The sequence below is a fragment of the Drosophila subobscura genome, chromosome U (genome assembly GCF_008121235.1).
Source record: "Drosophila subobscura isolate 14011-0131.10 chromosome U, UCBerk_Dsub_1.0, whole genome shotgun sequence".
NCBI classification, from domain to species: Eukaryota; Metazoa; Arthropoda; class Insecta; order Diptera; family Drosophilidae; genus Drosophila; species Drosophila subobscura.
The window spans coordinates 12,982,608-13,006,986 of record NC_048534.1 but is presented as its reverse complement, the minus strand read 5'-3'; the positions used below and the strand labels follow the sequence as shown (position 1 = coordinate 13,006,986).

Below are 24,379 nucleotides of genomic sequence, written 5' to 3'. Positions count from 1 at the left end.
CGACTATAATATTTTCATGACTTTCTTTAAAAAATGTTTAACAGATCATGGATCATAGATCATCATAAATTAAAAGACTACTCCCCATCCACTTTCAACTTTTTAACCCATTTTCCTAACAGCGTTGGGGTGACATTTATCAAACAAAAGCAAAATACAAAAAAAAAAAGGACAATAAAAACTCACCCTTGATGATTTCCGTGAAACATATTTTGTGCATTTCCATCCATCAGATTTTTGAAACGCAGCGCACACAGAAATGTCCGTTACGCGTCGATGGAGACGCGACGCTGCGTTTTTTTTAGGTTTGGTCGTCTATTGGCTTAATTTTGATGCTGCTCTCTGCGCGTGGCCGTTGTCAAAAAGGTGGAATCCTGGGAACTGCAACTGGAACTGGATTTGGGTTTCGAGTTCGGGTTCAAGTTCCGTTTTAAAGGGGGTTGTCTGGGACCCCTGAATATATATACTTTTATTTGTTGTTATTGTTTGGGGCCTTCTCTTTCACACTTTCTTTCACTATTTATGTATATTATATTGGTTTATAGATTTCTTTTGTTTCTAACTACTAAACTTAATTACAGCTGATGTGCAATTTAACGTCTTGATGTTGCTTTTATATAGTATTATTAAAGTCATTTGATTTTCTTGTTTCGCGCACTTCATGGCCGACCTTTGACATATTCGCAGTGAAACACATTTGCTCACAGCTGAAAATTAAGAAAATAATCAATGGATTAATATTAGTAAACATTTTTGGTTTATAAATGGGTCTACGTTAAACGGCAATTTATCAGATGAGAGTGCATTTTTTTTCGAGCGTATTTTAAGCGAATTTTGCATAGTTTTTGAGTTTTAGTTTGATTAATCTGCAAATACAAGAAGAAAACAAGAATTTTAGATTGATTGTAGGATAGAAATATTTATAGATATGTTATGATCTTTTGTTGAACACATAAGTTGAGGACGAAGTGTTTGATTGGTACTTAAATACATCTAAAATATTACTTGTTATAGCTTTTACACGTCCAGACCCATCGGATCTGATGATGATGTTAGACTGAAGTAACTGATAATGCACTAAGACAGAACACAAACAAGTTTCAATGATAAATATTTGTGCATAGCAAAGTCTAAGATACATAGTTGCTAATATTATTCACAAGTTGGTACTTAACACTATAGAATTTTTTGTTGCGATTGTTGCTGTTGCATCAAGTTTTAAGGGGAAAAGCTATACGCTTATGAATTTCGAATATTGTCACATAGAACGTACAGTTTGACCCCTCAAAATTTTGAGCAAATGGGGAAATGAATTTGGGGTCTTATAGTTCACTTAATAAATCAATAAACAAATAAAAGGAAACGTAAAAAATACACCAAATATGTTGTCTGGGAAAAGCCATGATAAGGGAATGAAATGCCATTATTTCATATTATATTTAACTAACTCTTGGACAGAAATCTCATTCAAAATGCAACACTATAAAAATATAAGATGAAACGAACTAAACTTAAATAAGTATAGTAAGTAACTCTTCCACTACTATAGTTGATACGCAAAACGAATAAACGGAAAAACTTGTAAGGGGAAGAAACATTTCTTGGGTTACGACACACAAATATAATGAACTGGAACTAGTTCTTACTATGCACTCTTATGAGTGAAGCAATCACCCACCAAAAATGTTTCACAAAATAAAACAAAGATCAAGTGTAAAATAATTAAATGATTCACTGGTTTTACTGAATGATTCGACGTAGCCCAAAGAGGGTAGATGGTAGAACAGAGATTCAAGTTTTCTTTTAGGAATGTAAATGGGTTGGGCTTTCGAATCGGTTAATGGTTGGGTGCTGGGTGTTGGGTTCAAGGGGGTGGTGGTGATGTTTTCGGTGGGGGTAGAAAATCTTATGCGGCGACAGTGAGAAAACAATGGCAACTCTATCGATTTTTCTCGCATTGTCTCCGACGCGAGTTGCCCGTTTTTAGCCGAAAATCTAAAGTAGCAGAAAAACGGCAACAAAAAAAGAGAGCGAGAAGGAGGAGGCAAAAAAAAGAAGAAAAATGCGGGTGGGTTGACTGACTGGTTCATGGGTAGTGGGGTGGTGTAGTGCTGCACAAGCAGAGCCAGAGGTAGGGAGTGTGGAGCGGTGGAAGCTGCGAGAGCCAAAAGATATGCAAATGCCACCAGCAAAGAGAAGGAGATTCGAGGAGCTAGTGGAGGTGGGGTGGCAAAGGTGTGGTGTCTGTTTTATGGCGTGTTTCTGCGTATGTTTGTGTGTGTGCCTGTGCGCAAATGGAAAGTAGAGATAGAGATAGAGACATAGAGACAACAACAACAACTACAACAACGAGAGGAACCATATCACTCGTACATACATAGAGATATGCAGTTACATACACAACCGAAAATTTGCTGCTGCGCTTGCTTGTGTACTGTTATAAATACGTTCGCACATACAGTAGATACAACGTGCATTCGTACACCCTTTAAAAACTGAGGTTTGTAGGAGAGTTGTGATGACGAATGCATTGGGAATATTACATTTTTATCTTGCATATAAAATAGAATACAGAGACATAAAATGGTTTCCCTGAATATAAAGCATAATTTATAGACAAACAAACTATTGTTTGCTAGAGGGTGTACGCAAACATTATGGTTCGAGTGTTTTTTGATAGAGTAAGGGCAAAGGCAGAGGCATTGCCGCAGTCAGTCAACCAGTCAACCGGCATACACATTCGCATTTGCACACATCTCCATTCATTCAGAGATACACACACACACAGAGAGAAACATATCATCAGCGAAACTTATGTGAAGAGTGCATGGATGGCCGCCCGACATGGGGCTAAGCGGAGAGCTTAGCACCGTTTCCCCCTTCATACACCCCACCAACGCCTCTACCCTCTCTGGAAACCCACGAGTTGTTCGCGCTCATTGGACAATCATTTAGCCAGTTGTCGCTCTCTCATATCTCTCCGTGTCTTTGCTCTCCGCTCTTTTGCTGCTGCTGCTGCTGCTGCTGCTTTGAGTGTAATCAATTACATTTCGCTTTTGCAATTTCAGCTATTTATTTATTTAGTTTCCAGCTTTTCCCCCATTATTATTAGTAGTAGTCGAAAGGTACATACGGAGCGCATAAATGTGTGCGCAAGAGTGAGATGGAGAGATAGACTGTTGTTTGTCTAGCTTCCAGTGGCTTAGGCGCTTAGGGGTTACTAAAATCAATTTCGTATATGCCCTTGCAGGAGGTAGTTGGATTTTAATCATGGGTGTGCAAATGTAAAGAACAACCTATGAAACGTCAATGCATATCTTAGTCCTTCTTATCTGGATTCAAGTTTTATTTGACTTTCCAAGGGGGATCGATCTAGGCGATAAAAGTGTAGCTACCCCTTTTGCATACGCCTTTGTCTTGGGTTGGATATTTATCAAAGCGTGTTTATGGCTATCGGTGTGTTTCTTTGTGTGAGTTTGTGTGGGTACATGTCATTGAGTTTACTTTTTTTTCTTTTCTTCTTCAGTTTTTTCTTTCTTCTGCTGCTTCTTCTTTTGTGGCGTCGCCATTGCCTTTGCAGCCGCCAGTGCCGTGCCACTTTTACACAAGCAAATCAGCCAAAGTAATTGCAAAAACAATAAACTAAAAGCAATAGTAATATGCACATGTACGAGTATGTATGTCTTTGTGGGTACAGTAGCGAACAACAAAATAGTCACAGCTAAACATCATCTACCACAAATCACTCAAATCTTCTAATCAAAAACAACTAAAATCTACTAAAATACATTTGTCGTGAGTTTAGTTGGAAATTGAACTAACGGTAACTATATTGATGAGAGACAAATTAACAAAAAGACTTGCAATATGGTTTAAAAATAAAGGTTATGGTGGGAACGCGGCTTAAGAAAAGAAGCTGCACTATGGGAATGTGTATACGCCACTATTCCAATGCCTGCTACTGTATGTTTGCCTGTACTATGCATAAATGCCTGTGTGTTTGTTTGTGTAAGCCAAAGCAGACATCTGAAATTATACTTTACTTATTGCGAGTGTAGGCCACAGCCATAGCCCATAACCATAGCCAGTGTCTGCTCCCAAAGTGCTCTAGCTCTATGTGTCTGCGTTGGTGTCGGTGTATCGGCCGGCCTTTGTGTCTGTGTCTGCGCACAACTGTACATTTGTTTTAAATAAGCGAAAAATCGATTAAAGGTGATAATATACAGGCAAATTTCTGTGAGTCCAACAGTCACTGCCGCAGCCGCAGCGACGTCAACGGTGTCGCCAGCAACGCCAGAGAAGACGCAACGCAACATTTCGGTATGACCCTACCGACTGACAACACCAGTGGGGTGGGGTCGGTTGGTCTCCATTCCCATATTTCTTCTTTTCTTTATGCTCCACCGTTTAATGAGCCATGAAATATGGAGCCCCAGCCAGCGAGCGAATTTTCTCACAGTTTTTGGGGTTCAGGCCAAGCCTAAAGGTGATGTAAAAATGTTTGCCCAATTCGCAATCTCCACCATTGGAGTAGCAGCTGGCAATCAAATTACAACCCACAAAGTCCATCCAGACGAATTGTCCTGTGCACTCAAGAAGCAATCGTCGTCTCCTTCGGTCGGTTTTCTATGTAACGACTTGGGAGAGTGCCATCCAGACCTGGGCCATGCGTCGCCAAAATCAGTTTTGGTTAATTTTGTAGCACCTGCGCTATAGTTGGAATCATCTCAATAACATAACGCACCAGATTTCTGTGTCATTAAATCTATCACCCACGCGCTTTGAAGGCTGAATTGAAGCAGCCCTGAATACCTCCCCATTTACTGAATAACAATTCAATAATTTAGGTTTTGTTGCAGCAAATGGAATCGATTCCGCAGCCGAATTTTGTCGAATATAGACGACTGTGCTAATACATTATTGTCAACACTGTAAGGAACCGTTTCTCTCTGGAAGAGGAGAATCTCTTCGGTTTTCGTTTTTTACACGCCTTGCTGACACTCGCTTTTATTGTGGGTCAAATATTTGTTACATTTCAAAAGGTGAGTAAAGAGAGAAGCCCAAATAAAACTCAAGCCAAAAACACAAACACGAAGACAAGCGCAAAACACAACTGTCAAAAAAACTTTGAGCTAACTAAAGACGGAGAAGAGAAGGTGAATGAACTGTTGTCTCGTCTCTCTCAATCTTATTTCTCTGTTGCTGCTGTTACTGCTATTGTTGTTGCAAAATGTTTAATCATAAGTTTCATTTGATGTGTTCGTAAAAGCACTCATTCATTCAGGTTTCTTTGCCACTTGAACAAGATTAGTCTGTAACCGAAAATTAAATCAAAATGTGGCAATTATACAATCTCTTTTTTTTAGACTTAAATAATTTTTCAAGAAATTAATGCAAATGCAATGCCCTATATCCCAGTGGAAATAAACTCAAATATGTTTGTATAAATAGTTTGTACTTTTTTGATTAGGGTTTTGTGTTACTCATAAAAGACATTCTATAACATTACAGAGAGTTCTAGAGATATTCGGAACCTATAAGTCTATAAACAGGGGTGATATACATACACACAAAATCTTTAAATAATATCTAAAGGAAATTTAATATGTTAAACAGTTACTTTATTATGAAACGTAACTAACTGTTAATTGGATTTTAATTATATTTTAAGGGTGCTGCAAGTGTACACTAGCAATTATTATTGTAGCAGTAATAGCGTTGTAGGCCTTCTTTTAGCCGTACATAAAAAGAAAATCCAATCTGTACGAAGACATCATGTGTGCACTGTGTGAGTGTACGAATATCTACAAATGAATGAATGCATAACAAATTATGAAGGTACATACATACATACATACATCTGTACGTACATAAACACATATGCACAGTGGGCATGGATGTATGTATAGACCTATGTACATGCTTTAATAACAATCAAGTCAAGTGGCCCCTGGCTCGACCCGCTAACAGTAACTAAAAGTACAGTTGGTTTTTGTAAGAAAAGCAACACCAACAACAGCAGCAGCAAGTCCGTCAAGAGGCAAAGAGCAAACCAAAGAGACTGTGGTGCAGGGATAGGGGCAGAGGTAAAAGTAGAAGTAGAGACAGATGGGCGCAGCAGCGCAACGCGCGCACACACACACTCTCACAGAAACGTACATAAAAATGGTAATAAAATAGGTAAAGTAACAGCAGCAACGACGACGACGACGCTGCTGCCACACAGTTTTCGGAAAAGCCAAAGAGCGCAGAGCAGCGCCAGCACCAACTCCCCTAAACACACACACACAAACACGCGAATAGCGACAGAAAGACAGCAGCGACACACAAAAGTTCGCTGGGCAAAAATTACAAACACGTCGAGTCGCAGCTTTTTGAATGTGTAACGGTACATTTATGGCATGCCCAATTGGTATTAGAGATGAGCAATGAGCGATAGTGATGATTGCGAAACCTCATAACAAGAAATGCAGAGAAAGACACCAACAAACAAGATTAACCTAAGAGTTCATATTTTCAAATCTGAAAGACTCTCCATATTTTGACAACAATCATTAACACCTTCGAAAACAAGGTGATAGAAAACCCTAGTCGATAGTGTGCCAAAAATGAGGCGTTAATTCTTTATGGCACTACGCATATTGTAAGACCCAGCACATAATCAATAGAAAACGATGTCCATCTCTAACGCGTGGACACATGCATTGGATACAGATGCATATGATGACGTTGCAAAATAGTCACAGTGTTGCTAAAGAACGCAAACCAGAACTGAGCCTAAATAGGAATAGTCAAAATGTGACAAAACTGACGCCATGTTTCCCGCTAGAATTACCGAAAGTGTATATGTAGGAAAGAACTAAAACCAAACACATGCACACACAGTCGTCCTTCCTTATACAAGTCCTGACCCGATTATCGAGTTAAAACTGTTGTATAAAAATTTGCACCTGGACCTAAACCGGATAGAGGTGCCCATTGTCATTGTGGATTGAGAGTATGTGAAGAGAGGCGGCAAGTAGTACAAGAAGCAGAGAGAAGGAAGTTCAAGAAACAGCCGTTTGAGCAGAAGAACTGCCAGAGTGAGAGAGAGTGCGAGAATGAGAGTCCGCTCTCTTGAATGAACACTAACACGAGCGCACTGTGTGCCGGCTAAAGCCGAGAGAGCGGCGAAAAGCTCACACAAAGCAGAAACACAAAAAAGAGAGGGAGAGAGAAAAAAAACAGCCCAACAAGTGAAATGAATGTATGAAGAGGGAAAAAAACAACAAAAAATACGAAAGCAAAGCATAGCGTGCGCTAAAGAGCAGGCCAAAAGCAAAATTACAAAAGCAAAGCGAGTATATCACGTGCTGCTTGCTGCCACAGACGATGGGGGAAGGGGAGGGAGGGGAGGGGCTGGTGCTGTTGGTGCAGTCGGAGAGAGAAGTGTGGAGAGTGAAGGGGTCGTGTGCCGGCCTTTGGCGGCAGAGCAGCCAGCGTCAGCGCCATGTTAGGGGGATTCCAACCGAGAGACAGAAGAGACACAGCGACAGCAAGCCGACAGCTTTTCGTATAGAATGAGAGTGCAAAAGCGACAAACAAAACTGCGAATATGGTAACAGATAATACAAAGTGAAACAAAATAAAATGGACAGAAAAAATTAGCTTTGGTTTTAAGAGGTTTCATTGCAGGATTGTGTGTTACTGTTGTTGCTGGGTGGTCAAAGGCGGCGAAAGAGATGGCGAGAACGACAGAGCTGAGAATGAAGAAAAATCTCAAAAGCAAAGCGCAGACCGTGATGATGATGGCGGCGGATGGCGGTTGGCAGTTGGGCGGCGAGAAATGGAAAAGACGGCGGCGACAAACCAACAACATTACGGCGACAAGTACAAAAAAAAACACGTATTATGCATGGGGCATATGTACGGATGAGTGAGGAGTGTGGCCTGGCCTGTGTATGTGTGTATTGGAGATTTCGCATGATTCGTGCAAATTCGCCGCATAGTTGTTGTTGCTGGTTGCCCTGCTCTGCTGCTGCCTCTGCTGCTCCTCCTCTGCTGATGCGGCTGCTTGCTTGCTCTTACTCTTCGTTGTTGTTGCTATTTTATTCGCATTCGCATATCCGTGGCGCTGCTTGGGCTTTTAGCTTTGCCTTTTGTTTGTGTGGTATGCATGCGGCTCTGTATCTGTACATCTATATCTGTGTGTGTGGGGTCGTCGTTGTCGTTCATATGTTTTGCGCCTTGTGTTGTTTGGTCGGTTTTGATTCGGTTTTTTGGGATGGATGATATGGTTTTGGCTTTGCTTTGCCTGGTGCCTGCTTTTCCATCCATCCATTTGTTCCGTTCATTCTCGCTCTTTCCCCTGTCTTCGTGTGTGTGTCTTCTCTTTCGATGAATTGTTTGCTTCAGTTTTCTTCTTCTTGTTTGCTGATGTTGTTGTTGTTATTCTCATTTGCACGTCACGTAAGGCGGCGCTGCTTTTTTTCTTTTCTTCTGTTTTCGCCGCAAAAAATGGGGGCTGCCCACTCTACTCTCTCAATAAATGAGTGAACGAGTGGTCATAGGAGGGGGGAAGTGCGGTTGAGTGGAAAGGGTATGGCGTGTGACGCTTTTTTATTACTGCTTCTCCCTCTGGTTCTGAAATTATTTCGTGTGCTTGTGTGTGTGGGCATCCCTTGATTGTGTGAGTATGTTTCTGTGTGTATGTGAGAGTGTGTTTGCGGCTGTCTGCCTGTATCTGCTGCTTGGGCTCGAAGATACATAATTATTTTTCTAAAAAGCATTTTCTGCCTTCCCATTGTTGTAAATTTCTCAAAGTTTCGTGTTAACCTTTGTACGGGCCTACCTTATATCAGAGTATAACTTAATTTCTAGGGTTAAATAAATATTTACTCACCTTTTTAATGGTTCTCCGCTGGTAATGGTGCTGCTAATCCGTTTCCACGTTCTCCCTCTACATACAAACAGTTTTACAGTTCATTTGGTTGGTGGTCACGCAATCAATTTTTTTCGGACAAGAGCGCGCGCGAGTCGATTCTCGTATGAGAATGACAGATGACGACGGAAACAAGGAATGACGACAACTACAACAATTGCTAATTCAAGTGTAGATACAATAATTGTAGCACAATTGTACCAACAACAACAGCAGCACCAACAAACGAGGAATGTAGAAGAAGCAGCAAAACTACAAAAGCGCAACGATTGCCATTCGCGGACTGTTGCTGCTGCTTCTTGCTCTCCACTCTCTCACATACAGTCAATCAAACTCACACACATATGCACACGCACACACGATAATTACAATTAAACATGATATACGCGCACGTAGAGTTGGAGCAGCGCCGCCGTCATCGTCGGCAGCAGCCAAACAAAGAAATCGATAGATATTACTGGAAATCTCTGGTGCTTCTGCCTCCTCATCTACCCATGGTATATCTTTTTCTTCATTTTAGTAGTAGCAAAGGAAAAGACCGCAAAGAAGTCATGAAAAGCAAAAGACAAAAAATTGTTACAGCCGATGCCCGCCGCCGTCTCAGCAGACGAAGAGACGCACAACAGACGCGTCGCGTCGAGAGCAGCGACAAGCGCATGAATTTTACGCTCTCTCATCAATTGCGCGTTATAGTGTGAGAGAGCAGGCAGTCACAGGCACCACAGCACAGCCCAGCAGACCAGGCCAGCCAGCGAGTGGCCCGGCTAGAAAAACGTGTGTCCGAGCGTGTGTTTGTGTGAGTGTTGGAGAGTATGGGTAAAAATGAGCAAGAGGGAGGCAGACAGATGAGTTGACAGAGGCAGAGCAGCCAACAATCAAATGGTTGAAGCCTACAGAGTAAGAAGAAGAGATGGGGATACCGTTGCAGGGGCAATGTATCTGCCTGCTGTGCTGCTCTTGCGCTCAAATTAACATATCAGAAAGGTTCGAACTTTAATTACTCTTCAATTTGAGTGGTAACAAAACTCATCCAGATGCTGCAACAATAACAAAAAATGTAGAGAGAGCAGCAGAGGGAGGGCAGAAAATGTATCATTTCATGGATTTGCAGGCTGCGGGGGTGAAGAGGACAGGGAGATTGTCTTTTGCACAGGTGCAAATGGTGCTCTGTGCCTGCATCTCCCGATGTTGGCAATACTGCAGCAGCACTCACACAGCCAAAGCAGAGACCAATACATACACAAAATTTATGCGACGCGCGATACGCGAAAAAAGGCAACAACATTTTTGGGAGTCAAAGAAGAAGACTGTGCGAGTGGGAAAAGGAAGGCATCAATTATAAATGGCGAGCAAACGCAAAATTTCTTCGACAAAGAAGAAACGGGAAAAATCAACTGCAACTAATTTGTGCGAGAGAGACCAAAAGCAGACTTGAAGAAAGAAATCAACTTTGCTGCTTGCTTGTCCCCCACCACACCCCCGCAAAAGACTTCAAACATCATGATGAAGCTCACACATCCACACACACAACACACACACTGCTGCACAGAGAGGTCCATTTTTAATTAGACAGCAGAAGGAAAAAAAAACTCTTCCAAGTCTTCACTTCTCTCTCACACTTTTCGATTTGATTATTTATGTCTTGTTTTAGAAATTGTTGTAATTTTTTTTTTGCCAATTAATTAACACACACAACATACATATTTACAAAATGCACTTGGCACTAGGAAAAACAATTGAAAATTGGACATTGGCTGCTTTCAGCCTTTGATTTTCTCTGTCGTCGCCGTCACAGTCGCCGCCGCTCGGTGCGGTCGTCGTCTCGCGAAATACATATTTCTTTTGCCGTTTTTCTCGTCGCTTGTGTGTCGTCTTGTGCTCGCTCTTCGCTCTGCTCTCCTCTCTCTTCTTCTTTGCACATTTTTTTCTTTTCAAGTGTCTCTTTTTCGGGTGCGATTTTCAAATGCATTTTTCGCTTAAAATACGCTCAATTTTGTTTGGGTTTCTTGCTTATCCAGTTGCCGGCAACTCTATCAGCGTTTTCTTGTTAATTTCATCAATTGATTTACACTTTTAATTACCGTTTAATGCAGAATTCTATGTCGGACAACGCACCACACGAACCTCCATTTTGTTTTGTTGAAATCAGTGTGACCGCGTCAGCCCGACAATAGAAAATGACACTCTGATATATACCGAAAAACAACGAATTTAACCCACTATTTTAGAAGTTAAACCGTGGAAAATAATGCAGTTTGTGAATTCCATTATTAATGTGTATCCATCCCTACAAAATTAATATATTGCATCTGAATATTCGTGTGTACATTTAAAACCCCACTGATCGTCATTGGTTTAATCGTAATCTGCCCGTGGCTTGATATTAATAGCAAGCTAAGGGTATCCACGACGCTCTGAAACTTAACTAATCTATGTCTTTGATTGGTTTTCTGTGCTTATATCTCTGTCCTGATGCCTTTCATTCCTTATGGAATGTAGATTCATTGCTACTGAATTTTAAATCTGGTGGAAAGTCTCTATAGCTGGCCCGCGGAATCTCCATGAAAGTAAAATCGAAATATAGATGCTGACTGAAGCTCGCTGCTAGAAAATTGAGGAGAATAACTATCGATACTGTTCTCGTGAAATGCTAGTGTGACCGTTAGTTATAAAACAGCAAAACGTAACGCAGATAAAAAACGCATTGCATTGTTTACATTTAGATTTGAATAAATATACAGATTTACGTTAGTTTACGCCACTTTCAGTCTTTTATTGGCTGGTTTTATATCAGTTTCCTGTTCATCTTCACCGTCATTTGGCATTTCGGTGACTACCCCATCCATTTCGTCATCTTCCGCTTCGCTTTGGTCTTCGTCGGAACTGTCGGAAAACACTATGGGTCCATTTCCCTTAACAAACATTATTGTTTTGCCCAAACGTCGCGATTCGGCACGCAGAAAGATCTGACGACAGAAACGATCTACAGCGTTCTTGCCCTGATCCTCCGATAAACCAAATATAAAGGCTCTGAAAGGGCGGAAAATCAAACAAAATTCAAGGAAACTTTGGTGATTTTCTAACTTACAGATTGGCCACATCGTAGGGTCCGCGTAGCTGAAACTCGTGCTCTGCTCCACTGCTGAGGATTATGTTCTTGGACTTGCCCTTGATGGAGTAGTTCTGGGCCAACTTAATCATGTCCTTGCGATTGTTGGAGTCGGCAATGGCTGGGGCATATTTGATCTCGAAGAACATGCCACGACGCACGGCCACCTGGTACGCTTTTCTGTTGACCAAAAGCCTCGAGCCAGCTACAGGATCGAAGGTTATAATGTCGCCCGCGAAGGTGGTGCAGCAATGCTGTTGGGGGAAGGAGAATAAATAGGAGTTCCACGAGCTAAAGTTCCTTTTAGCTTACTGTCAGTGCGGCATCGGTTTTGGGCTGTCCAGCAATAAGATTGAACTTGCGCAGATTATAGGAAACACTCTACAGGAGACATAATGCATTAGTACATAAAGTATAGTCAAAAACGAGTAACTTGCCATCGCATGAGATAGATTTGCATCCACAAAGAGTATAGTTATCCTTTGTAATATTCTCAGTTTGTCGGCAAACTCCTTCCGCAAATGCTCAATGCTGTGGGGTGCGGGAAACATCTCGGAGCCACGTTTGCCGGCATCCTTCTTGCTGTGGTCGAAGCTCTGATCGATGGCAATCGTCTTATAGCCCACTGCAATTTGGATAATAAATTGTCAATGAAATTAGAGACGTTCCCTGCCCCCGCTACTCACACTCCACCAGCTCGTTGAGTATGGCGCGCATTTGCTTGTCATCTTGGTTGAATAGTACGCAAAAGTCGTAAAATGGTTTCGTTTGTTCCATTTTTAATGTTGTGTTTTATTGTTGTGCCCCAAACGCGTGCAACTGGTGCCTCCTGACATGTGCGAACTAGGGTTGATGTTAACTAATGACCACAAATTAACTAAGTGTAATTATTGTGGGAACTGCGAGAGATTAGTGTTTGACTGCAGCATAAAAGTTCTCTAGTTGTTTATGAGTAAAAGTTATTTAAGCAAATGTTTTTTAAATAGTTCTAAAAGCGTGACTGACCCTCAGAAATATACCGAAATATTTATAACTTTTTACAGTACATACTGATAATATACCGAGACAAAAACAAACTTAACCCACTTCAAACCCTCTATTCGAACAAGTGAACAGCTTGAGTTAAGCCGCTGATAAATAAATTGCTGTTATTAATAACTATCCGAGCAACAGTAAAGTAACTATTAAAATCCAATATTTAACACGCAAAAATATTTTGATTCTTTTATTTGTAGACATAGGAACAATTAAAATAGTCATTTTCTACACAAATTCACGGGGAACATCAGGGAACATCACCAGCCGCAACAGGCACAGGATCACTGTCTAGATTCTCACGAAGGAAATCGCAATGGGAGTTCTCCTCTAATTTGGAATGTTCCTGGTACTGTTTGGCTTTGGCTCGTCTCGATTTGATCAGTATACCATGGCCGGGACAGTCGCAGTCCTCGCCATAGCACTTGTCCTTGCAGCACACGCGGCACAGATTAAATTCACACTTTGATCCCTGCGGATTGGCGCATGCCGTGCAGTATTGCAGCCGTCGTTCGTGTCGCTGGTGGACCTGAGCCTCGGTTTTATTGGGTCGCCGCTGGCGTCTGCGCAGCTTCTTCATGCGCTTACGGGAGATTTCATTGCCATCTTTGTCAAAGTACTGACGCTTGGCGCGATTCGGATCAATGGCTTCCAGCTCCTTTTCGGCAATTTTCTGACGATGCGATTCGGGTGAAGCGCGTATGTAGGGCTGACAGAGCCAGGCGTTAAGCTCGAGCTTCTATAAGGATTTAAACATGAAATTTATGGATATTTGTAGGTTATTTTTATCACTTATGTGAAGGGATGGCTTTAGAGTAGTATAGTAGTATTTATTGGATATAATAAGTTGAAAAATATATGTAGAGTGAATTAATTGTGAAATAGGTTTTCTTCGACGCGTGCTGTCTTGATCGCTTCCACTTCAAAAGAGAACTATCGCCTCTGTTGATATCGATGTCTTTCGAGCTATCGTGCGTATAACAGCCCCCACAGAGTTAACAGCTCATGTTGACTAACAGCTCTTCACAGTCGGCCTTTCCTGAAAAATCACAGCGTCCTCGCGGGATTCGCCTTCCTTGTCGTCATCGTCATCTGGTTCATCAGGTGGGAGTTCGCACCAGCGTTTCATCCTGTCAGATGAATACACCGACTTATAGTGCCTCTGCTTTCGTTGGGCATAAGGGATATCTTCTACCAGATATCGGTCGTTTGGCAGCACTTTGTTGACAATAAATGGACCTTTATAGCGAGGCTCCAATTTGCGTGACGTTCCCTTGCTAAACGGCTCATTCTCGACTAATACAAGATCACCAAGGGTATATACGGTTGGCTTGGAATGTCTGGCATCGTAACGTTTCTTCGCAGCAGCCCTATGATCGTTGACTGTATTGGCAGCGTCTGCTCGTAGCTTCTCCAACTCGTCCAGATTGCGCTTGAGCAGTTTGATGCGGCTATTCAGCTTATCCATTTGCTCCTTGTGCTGGTCGACATGTCTCCGCTCGTCTTCGATGTTCATCGTCAGCTCCTTGATCTTCTTGTCCATCTTGCGGTTGGCCTTCTGCTGCAGCAGCTGCTCCTTGCCCTCGTTCTCCAGCTGCTCCTCCAGATTGGCGATCTTGGCCTCGAGTGTGGCGATGGTGGCCTTCACCTTGGTGCGCTGTGCCGTTTCGATCTCGGCCAGCTTGGCCTTCAGCTCCTTGTTCTGGCGCTCGAGCAGAGCGCGTCCATTCTCGCTCTTCTGCGAGTTGGACTTCTCGTTGGCTAGCTCCGTGGTCAGCTGCTCGATCTGCATGTAAATTTTCCTGGTGAATAGCTTGTCTTGATTCGATGCTCCCAAACGCATCATATTTGCCTGTTGGCACTTCTCATTGTTTGCATGAAACTTATTGCCTTTGGCACAACGCGACTTCTTCTTCTCTTGTGGGCATGAATTAGCGAAGTGCCCCAATTCTCCACAATTGTAGCACTTTTGAGCCTCCTTTGGCTTTGTTGTCTTTACATCGTAGTCCTGTTTTGGCTCCAAGTTGCTGCCTTTTGGTAAGAACTCCTTTTTGTTTATGACTGGCCGACCTCTATTTACAAAATACGACTCGGCTGCATCACGAAACTGCTTCATTGAAGAAAACTGAATTGCCGCAATACTATTTTGCAACTCTCGATGCTGTAGACCTGATCTCACATATCGTATAACAGCTGCTTCACTAAGCTTGTACCGCACGCCAAGGGCGGACATCCGGAAACAATACTCCTTCACTGTCTCCTTCGCTCGTCTGGTTGCATTAGCCATATTGAAGTGCACTTCAGCTTCGTCTGGGTTAGATCCGAACTCTTCTAGTATAGCTGTAGCGAAGTTGCTCCATGTGGTGTGTAGAACCGGCGACGAGTCGAGCCACATCTTAGCGGGACCCCTTGAGCCGCGTATAAATTGCGAGTAAGAGAAATTTCTCGTCCCATTGGTACGCATCAACTACCTTGTTGACACGATCGATGAACTGGTCCACGGAGATGGCGTTATCGTCGCTGGGGTCATAGTCCGGTAAGGTATTCGCAATTTCCTTTACCGACGCTTGCCTTACGTTGTTGGTAGCCTGTCTACCCGGGTTAATGTCGTGGGACGCACCTTCGATATTTTCTTCTCTGATCTGCTGCTGCTGTTTTGTTGTTGCTCCTAATGCTGTTGCTTCTGCGTTTTTCCTTTGCATGATGACCAACTGAACCATCATTTTCTTCAGCTCTGTCATTTCATTCTGCATTTGTGAAATCGTCGCCGCTTGTGACGTCAGCGTCTCCTCCTCATATGGACTACTGATTCCAGCTGCTTGTGGCATCTCTACGTCTTCGGATTTCTCAAAATCAATTAGTCGTTGTACTAATTCGGCTCTAGAGCCCGACACTGCCAAGTTCCTCTCTCGTACCAGGAACCGTAACTGGTCCACCTTAAGTTCTGCTATTTTGACCATTTTCGTTAATATGATCGTCTCTCCTTATCAATGATTTTGTCTGCTTTTAACCTGCACGCACAAGCAATCCTGTTAGCATGTGTGCAAGCGAGACAACTGATATGTTTGTATTTCACAACGTTGTGCAATTTCCCAACGACGCTACATATACACACAAGCCCTTTGTATGTATGACTGTCTAATACCAGGCTCACACAGATTCCTGGCGCAATTTCTTGAGACTCTTTCTTTCCAGGTCCACTAAAGTTCCTGATCGCTGAACATTGAATCCGTCTGCCACGTAGAAAAGGAAAACCTCCGTAATTTGCAATTTTCTTTGTCACATAGACCTTAGGGAACACATCCCATTGCAAACTTCCCACGCCGACGATTCTTGCTGCTTTTCTTGAGTTTCTCTTAAAATTTTACACTCTGCACATAACAACTCTACTAATCCCACTTCTGAACTGTGAAGGGATGGCTTTAGAGTAGTATAGTAGTATTTATTGGATATAATAAGTTGAAAAATATATGTAGAGTGAATTAATTGTGAAATAGGTTTTCTTCGACGCGTGCTGTCTTGATCGCTTCCACTTCAAAAGAGAACTATCGCCTCTGTTGATATCGATGTCTTTCGAGCTATCGTGCGTATAACAGCCCCCACAGAGTTAACAGCTCATGTTGACTAACAGCTCTTCACACTTACATCTGTACTTATGGTGGCATCCATTTCCTCCGGCACATAGACCACTTCCCCCCTATGATAGGGCTCATATTTGGCCTGAACTTTGTGCACAACTGCCTGGAACTGCTCCAACTGATTCGAAGTGGCCAGCGTGTCTCTAAGCTCTGAGTTTTGCCTTATGTTCATGCTGGAAAAGTCGAGAAAGTTTAGTTTAAAGTGGGGAAAAATAAGATATTTATCTCACATGTGATGGAAGAGCTTGAAGAGATGTCCTCTGATATAGGAGCTGGGACAGGGATATAGTTCGACGAATTCTAAGTACTCCTTGGCCATTTGCCAGACGGGCGGCGCTATGCCTTGAAAGATGGCCGGATTATGCAGATTGCCCTCGGCACTCATCACACCATCGACGCCCGTCTCATCCAGACAGCGGTGCACATCCTCCAGTCCCAGTATATTGCCATTGGCGAACATTGGGATTTTCAGGTGCTGTCGCAACTCCTTAATGTAGCTCCAATCGGCCACACCGGTGAGTGGTCCCTTCTGCTCCCTGGTCCGGCCATGAACGGTGAGCAGCTGACAGCCAGCAGCCTCCAGCATTTTGGCATATCGCAGAGTTTTCTCCCGATCCTCGAAGATGCGAATTTTGCAGGTCACCGGCACAGACAACTTCTCGTGCAGTGTCCGGACTAAGAGATAGAAATGAATTCAAAATATTTACTCATATTCAAATCAATTCCACTCACCAATATCCGTCAGCAGCTCCCATTCGTCCTGCAGAAATGAACCATAGTGGCCCCGCTTGGCGATGGCCTGTGGACAGCCCAGATTTATGTCCACCGCATCGCAATGTTCCTGCGCCAACAGCGCCGCATCCAATATCTGTTCAGCATCATTGCCGCAAAACTGAATGATCAGCGGCCTATCCTCCGCACACGTTTGCAGCGCATCCTTGCGATACTTGGGATCGTGGGCGAACAGGTTCGCGTGGTACATGGGCGAGTAGCAGAGTTGGGCGCCATAGCGACGGCAGAGCATGCGCCAGGCCAGCTCGCTTTGGTCCACCATGGGCGCCACCACGTACCGCGGGGAGCCCAGAGTGCGGCGATAAAAGTCATACCCTAATAATTTGGTATTCTTTGTCGCGTCTCCCTCATCGTTGACCATCGTTAAAGTCAGTTGTAAGCTGCAAGAAATATACATAAAGCCAGTACATAGATTAGTAAAGGGTAAATATTAATTAATATAATATTACCCCTTCCCTTGTGCATATTGATTCTCAAGTGTTTTGCCCCCGTAAATTACTCATCTGGCAAATTGGGTGACAAATGTCCCGCAATGCTGCGGAAAATTGTGGCTCATTTTTTGAAACCCCTTGGGCTCATGGACTGTGCGGGGGGGAGAGTTCTTTCTGTCCGCACAAAAGTGTTTTGTGGCAACTAATTAGGGACACATTAGCCAGAACTGGGTGCGGCCGAGCGTGTGGCTGGGGTTGAGCCACGCACAGGTGGACAAGGTGCAAAAGCTAAACAAATTTACATTGAGCTGTTGACAAAGAACAACAAAAAAAACAAACAACAACAAAGCACACAGAAGGAGGAGCACGAGTTGGAGGTGGAGCAGGGTGCACTGAGGGAAAACACGAAAACTAATTCAGAAAACAATAACGTAGATATCGAATCATGATAGTGTGCCATGCCAATGAGGATTTTCACTTTGAATTTGTGTATTTGTTCGCGGTGCATAGCTACAGCGGCCCACGGCGAACTTAATAACCAGCTGACGTCTCTTCACCACAGTGCAATCTCTATCTCTATCCCTTTCTCGCGCTTGTCTCTGCGAGCGTGGTGAATAAGTAATTGGTGCTCCCCACAGAAACAAAGCCACCTTGTTACACAATATTCCGCTCGTTTCTTTTGAGTTCCTACCAAAGATCCTCTTGCCGCTCTCTTCTTTCCTGCTTGTACGCTTTATCCGGCACTCGATCGGTTGCGAGTGTGGTAGAATAAGTTTTGGGTTGTAAATCACTTGTTGTTGTAGCTCAAAAATGTTGCATATATTCTACATTTGGTTCCCTCGATAGCAAATCTTAATTGCAAAACTGATTTCTCAGTGAAGTAGAACGGTTTGCCGTTGATAGTGGAGCATAGGGAATTTGGGAATTTGTATTTTCAAAGCTGTTAACGTTTCACTTTTATTACGAGTGCACTTCCAATTGCATTTACTTGCGGGCTTTTGTTCCAATTAACTGGCTGCATCTCCTCCGCCGCTACTTATTTTCTTTTCATTTTCATTTTCACTTTTCTTCAAGCATTTTTCGTTTTCGTTTTCGTTTTCGCTTTCGTTTTTGGGGCTTGGCCCAGTCACAGAAGCGTGAAAATTGCGCTTCGAGTCAATGCACAGCAGCAAAAAGAGTGGCAAACAACAGAAACTACAGCTACTCCTCATAACATACTAACAAAGACCTTACTAATTGAGTTACTCGAGTTGTGCATGCACTTCAAAATCTTCTTAACGAAATCTTCAACTTACGCTTTTGGGCCTTCTGTTGGAGCAACAAAGTTAAGTGGCTTAAAAGTACAGTGTGGCAAGGGGGCTATAAGCTGGGGGGCAATGTACCTCGAATAACATCTATCTTTACAGTATCAATTGTAAATCTGTAAGTCAAATGTTCAATGCGAAAGTTATCGGATACAATTTAGTTGTCGAAAACAACAGCAAGCGCAGCACTAGCATCGAGAGCTGAGTTTTCGCTTAGAATAAGTAATAGAACTTTCCCTATATCTTCACCTTTGCAGCCTGTCTTATGGCAATGCAACGCACTGTAAATGCAAACCTTACACACCTTTGACAGGTAGACGCGAGGCAAGTCCCCAGCCCAGCGCCTTGCTGCCCTCAGCCCGCTGCTGCTTGCACAATAACTTGCATAACTTTGCCCAATTGGAAATTTACTTTTGCTCCGCTTTTCACACACACACAGAGACAACACACAAATACAGTCACAAACACAAAGTAAAGTTTTTCCATCGAAAGTTTACTGACCGGAAATGGCATGCAATTTTATCAATGGCGAAAGGCAGATATTCCCCTGCTATTTTTGGACTTCTGTTACTCGATTTGTTGTCGTTTTTTCGGTGTTCCTGTTGCACAACCCTTGGGCAGGGGGGGGGGACTTTTTTTGCTGCTGACAGTGCACGCCATTTTGAAGCCCCCCAATGTCTGCGAGTAATTAAAGTTTAAATGCACAGAACAACTTTTGCAAATTGCATAAGAACTGAAATACTACGATGGAAGGAACACACAACAAAATAGCAACCAGCTAAGTAGGCGTGGCACTGGCTGACAGCTGCTGGCTTTGTCATAATTATGGCCAAATTGCCAGCCAACTTACCAAAAATGAGCTGAAAGGGGGCCGCGCGACCCCCCTGGGGCAGGCTTTGGGCATTTTGCAATTAAGAACTTTTCGCAGAATATACAAGACTGTAACAACTGCAGCTAGGGAACAAGTCTGGTAATGTTGGCAAATTGTACAAAAAGTGATTTACAAGTTGTAAGAAAAGTTTCCTTGGCGCTTTTATTATTTTGCATAATAATTTATGGAGCAAAAGTAACACAAAAATTCGTCATGGCATTGCAGTTTAGCTATTTGGAACGATCAATTGGAATCTTTAATATTTGTTTATATTTTATACATTTCCTTGCATCATTTCGGAAGCCTTTGCATGTACTTTTAGTTGTCGAAGTGCTCCTCAATCTTCTTGTTTAATCCTTCAATTATCTTAAATTACGGGCTGGCCCATAATTTTCTCATCAGTTGAAGGCTTTTTACTTCATACGAGACTAAGACTCAGGATTTACTTAACCGCCAGCAACAATTACTTGCCTTAGAAGCGATTCAGTGTAAGTTGCTGGCTCTTGGAAGTCATTATTGGGAGACTTTTAAATATAACTCCAGACTGGAATTCTGTGTACCCTTTGCCACCAAGCAGTTATAAATTAATTGCAAATGATTGCTAATTCATGGCAGAATTGCATATTGAATTGAATTGAAATTAAATTATGCTGCATTCTGGCTTTAGCCCATGATTGTCTTGGCTTTTCGCAGTCGTTGCGACACCGACTGTGCAGTAGAAACTTTTCCCACTTGACAGAAAGTTTCGCCCTAATAAAGTGAATTCATTTGAGGCCACAATCTGCCAGACACACTCAAGTGGTCAACCGCAGAACGACCAAAAAAGCTATGCAACATTTTGCAATGCACTTGGCCGGGTTGGGTAATTAGGAGACCGCAGACAATTTCAATTCCACTTTGTTGTTGCTCGCATTTCTGGAGCTGACGGCAGCAGAAAATTGAATCTGTAGCCCGGACACTGGCAATCGCCTTTGAATGCTTTCGATTTCTGGGCAAGGCCAGCGAGATGGAGCAGGAGCTGCCCCACCGGCCAAAGATAATTAATAATTTCCGCACCAATTAAGGCGGACCAAGAGCCAAAGCCAAAGCTAAAGCAATCTTGGCTTTCTCTACGGTTAGCAGAAATGCAATATCGGAGTGAAGTGGGGGGGTGGTTGGGTGCTGTGGCAGTGAAGCATGGGATGAAGCCACACCCTCACCCAGCCGCACATTGCATGTGGCGGGAATTGCAATTGCTTTGGCTCATGGCCATCCCCATCACCTCCATGAGCTGCTCCTCCTCAAACTCATACTCATCCTCTGGCTCCCATTCCATTCAACCGCAAGGTGCATTTCCAATTTCCAGTATGGCTCCTCTATGGTCTAAACAGAGGAATGGGGCAGTGTTATATTTATTTAATGTTAACCCTCCATTGCTGTGGTCAACCGCCATTATAAATTCAAAAGTTAAACTTGGGAAAAAAGACATGCAAGCTGCATAGCTACTAGAGAATGGACTTGGACTGGAGGAAATTAGTTCTAACAAAAAGAAGGGAAATTCTTCCGCTAAAATTATTAAAAAATTCAGAATTATCTTAAAGAAATAATTTGGCTAGTCGGAATATTCCCTCGAGGAACCAAAGTAGCTACCAAATTTCATTACCAAATGCGTAACAAAGAAGCCTTCCCCTAAAATTATTTTCGCTTTTATTTAATCACGATTAGGAAAAGACAATGAACTGTTTAGCGAACTTGAAACCAGCAAAGAGAGCTAATCCCAATGAAAATTCTAATCCAATTGAAGCACTCACTGAGCCCGCACAAATCAACTTCGTGATCCCTGAGTTTCCACCAACATCAGCAAAAGAATTAGCCCCGGTTCATGGGAAAAGTGCAAACGTTGGCAGTTGGCTTGCGGCGCCCTTTTGCCACCTGTCGTCCCTCCCCACAGAACGTCGAAAGCCAGCGCCAAAGTGGAAGCTCAATGAAAAATTGGTAAGGCGAAAAAAAATTGAATTAACTTGCTTGCCATTCAGCGAGGCGTTAAATCCTTTTCAGAGAGCAGAAACGAAGTGAGAGAAGGAAAAGGGAGGAGAGCGGTTACTCTGCGGCTGCCATTTTCAGTTTTTAGCAATTCTTCACTTTTTTGTAATTTCTGTCTTTGTCATTGCAGGGAAAAAGAAAGCATGAAATATTTTTTAAACAATTCCAGACCCTAAGAAAAGAATACTAAATTGCTGCTTAGCGAACTTGAAGCGTATTTAAACTTCGATCAAATAGATTTAGCTTTCACATACATTTTTCTGTGGTTATATTTTGCATTGTTCCCTCTCCCACTTCACCAACAAGCTGTCCAAAGGAATATCAAACAGAAGCTGCAGAATTTGCATACAAAAATTGTGGTGAATGCCGCAAAATAATAATGACCAGAGATTTATTCTTCGTCAACCGGCGCTGCCTTACCTTATACTTAATATTCCCTTTGGCCCTCACATTTCCCTCCCTAATCTCTCCCCTACTCATCTTGTTCTCTTTGCTCTTTCCACTCAAGTGCCGCAATTTACTTAGAAGCTGTTCGCCGGCTGCTGTTTTGTGTCCCTCTTCCCTTTCCTTTGCTTGTTGTTGCTGTTTTATTGCCACGGCTTGCTTTACATTTGTTTCGCTGTCGAACGAGCGGAACGACAACCGAAAAGAGACAAAAGAAAGGAGAGACAAACTTACTGTAAACGGCGATGCCAGACTCCAAAATATGACCTCATTCCTTTGCACTCGCACACACGCACTCATACATGAAAGATCCGGACACGGACGCGAGCACTCCATCGGAATGACTGCGCCTTGTATTACGCATACAGCTGAAAGTTTACAGCAAAAAAAGTGGTGGAAGCGAGGGTAGAAGGGTAAGAACGGAATTGCAGTGGTGAAGTTTTGATACCCCTTAGACGTTGGATGCAAGGGTTGATGGGTTTGAAGATCAGTATTTGAGATTTTTAACAAGGGGAGTGTTTGGAACTGAAAATAAATTCAGTAAACGAGGTATCCAAAAGCTTGTAATGAACTTTTTGTTTTCTTGGCACTCTCTAGGCGGCGCAATGAAATTTCAAGTGGTCAAGGATGGTAGCATTGGGGAGGTACATACATATGTACATACATACATACATATGTACATACTCGTACATACCATATGTACATTGGAGTGAGATCTCGGTGGCCTGGGAACACGGCTAGTTGTGGTCTATTAAAGCGCAGGCTTGGCCCAAAACCACTCCCCATGGCGTGATGGCAATCAAATTGAAAAATAAAAACTCTTTGCGTGCAACCGCTGGAAAAGAGTAACAAAAACTAAAAGCGACACAAACACCGAAAACAACACAAGCAAAATGCAAAAGAAAGAGCAGAAAAAAGTAGAAGAAATGAAAGAAAAAGTGGACCCAGCACTGACCGCTTTTATTGCGTGCATTGCATTTCGCCATTTGACGTGCGAATTGCGATTAACCCCACCACATTCAAGGGGAATTTGTTCCGTGTTTGGCCTAGACTCTAAAGGGAATTGGTATTGGTGTTTTAGAACCAATAGTGTTTTGGTGGTGATGAAAGCCCTTAGGGAATTGTTTTGGGAATACCCAAACAATCGAATAGTCGTGCAATTGCATTTGGGATTGAAACTTTGGGAGCGCAAATCTAAAAGCCAAGCAGAATGAGGACTGCTATCTGCAGTTTAGCTTTAGCAAATTGATTTCATTTGGAGGAGGCATCTTTTTGGCATTAAACAGCAAACCAATTGGATAATTGAAAAAATTCAGTTATTGCTTTTTATTGTAGGTTTCCTAATTCGTGCAATGAAGATGGGGAGAGCCGCCTGTATAGGTTTGTAGGGTACACAAAGTACACAGAATTTCTTGTCGATTGGATTGGATTTTCATCGCATATTTGGGATCCCGAACTTGAACATAATTGCCTAAAACATGTTATTAGGGTTTGCTTTAAATCTGTGCATGGTTCACTCTGTGGATTCACTTAAAAGTTGATTTTAAAAATCATTTTCCATGTGTTTGACTGTTTCTTTAAATAGTTCCATATAACTACTGTTTATTTCTGGACATATTTGTATTTAAAAGTAACCAATTTAAGGTCAACATTGAATTACTTTTAGTAATAGTTTTTTGTTGTTGTTCAAGTATCTCGTAACTTTAAAATAGCTCTAACATATGGCATTAGAAACCTTATAACACATTTAACTACCTCCATTTTACAACTTTTCCCATGCAAGTACACGCACACCCATTCAATTCAGAGCAAC

The 24,379-nt window shown here is 42.5% G+C and overlaps 3 protein-coding genes across 3 annotated transcripts in view; all 3 read right to left on the bottom strand.

The window, feature by feature from the left end:
- The window catches only part of LOC117902012, a 47,386-nt gene extending 36,302 nt beyond the window's left edge, over positions 1-11,084 (bottom strand). Inside the window, 2 exon segments of the mRNA XM_034813060.1 lie at positions 187-707; positions 11,002-11,084. Of these exon segments, the coding sequence (XP_034668951.1) occupies positions 187-230 (44 nt within the window). The 5' untranslated portion in view covers positions 231-707; positions 11,002-11,084.
- A 588-nt stretch (positions 11,085-11,672) lies between these two features.
- On the bottom strand, positions 11,673-13,001 carry LOC117900231 (ribonuclease P protein subunit p30). Its single transcript, XM_034810517.1, has 5 exons — positions 12,716-13,001; positions 12,467-12,654; positions 12,342-12,410; positions 12,009-12,283; positions 11,673-11,950 (listed from the first exon to the last, which is right to left on the bottom strand). The coding sequence occupies exons 1-5, from the start codon at positions 12,804-12,806 to the stop codon at positions 11,674-11,676; spliced, it is 900 nt and encodes a 299-aa protein (XP_034666408.1). The 5' UTR covers positions 12,807-13,001; the 3' UTR covers position 11,673.
- Positions 13,002-13,239: 238 nt separating this feature from the next.
- The window catches only part of LOC117902563 (tRNA-dihydrouridine(16/17) synthase [NAD(P)(+)]-like), a 29,989-nt gene continuing 18,849 nt past the window's right edge, over positions 13,240-24,379 (bottom strand). Inside the window, exons 2-5 of the mRNA XM_034814004.1 lie at positions 17,435-17,874; positions 16,933-17,377; positions 16,710-16,875; positions 13,240-13,803 (exon numbers count right to left, since the gene is read on the bottom strand). Coding sequence (XP_034669895.1) covers positions 13,315-13,803; positions 16,710-16,875; positions 16,933-17,377; positions 17,435-17,855 — 1,521 coding nt within the window. The 5' untranslated portion in view covers positions 17,856-17,874 and the 3' untranslated portion in view covers positions 13,240-13,314. The remainder of the gene's footprint in view (positions 13,804-16,709; positions 16,876-16,932; positions 17,378-17,434; positions 17,875-24,379) is intronic.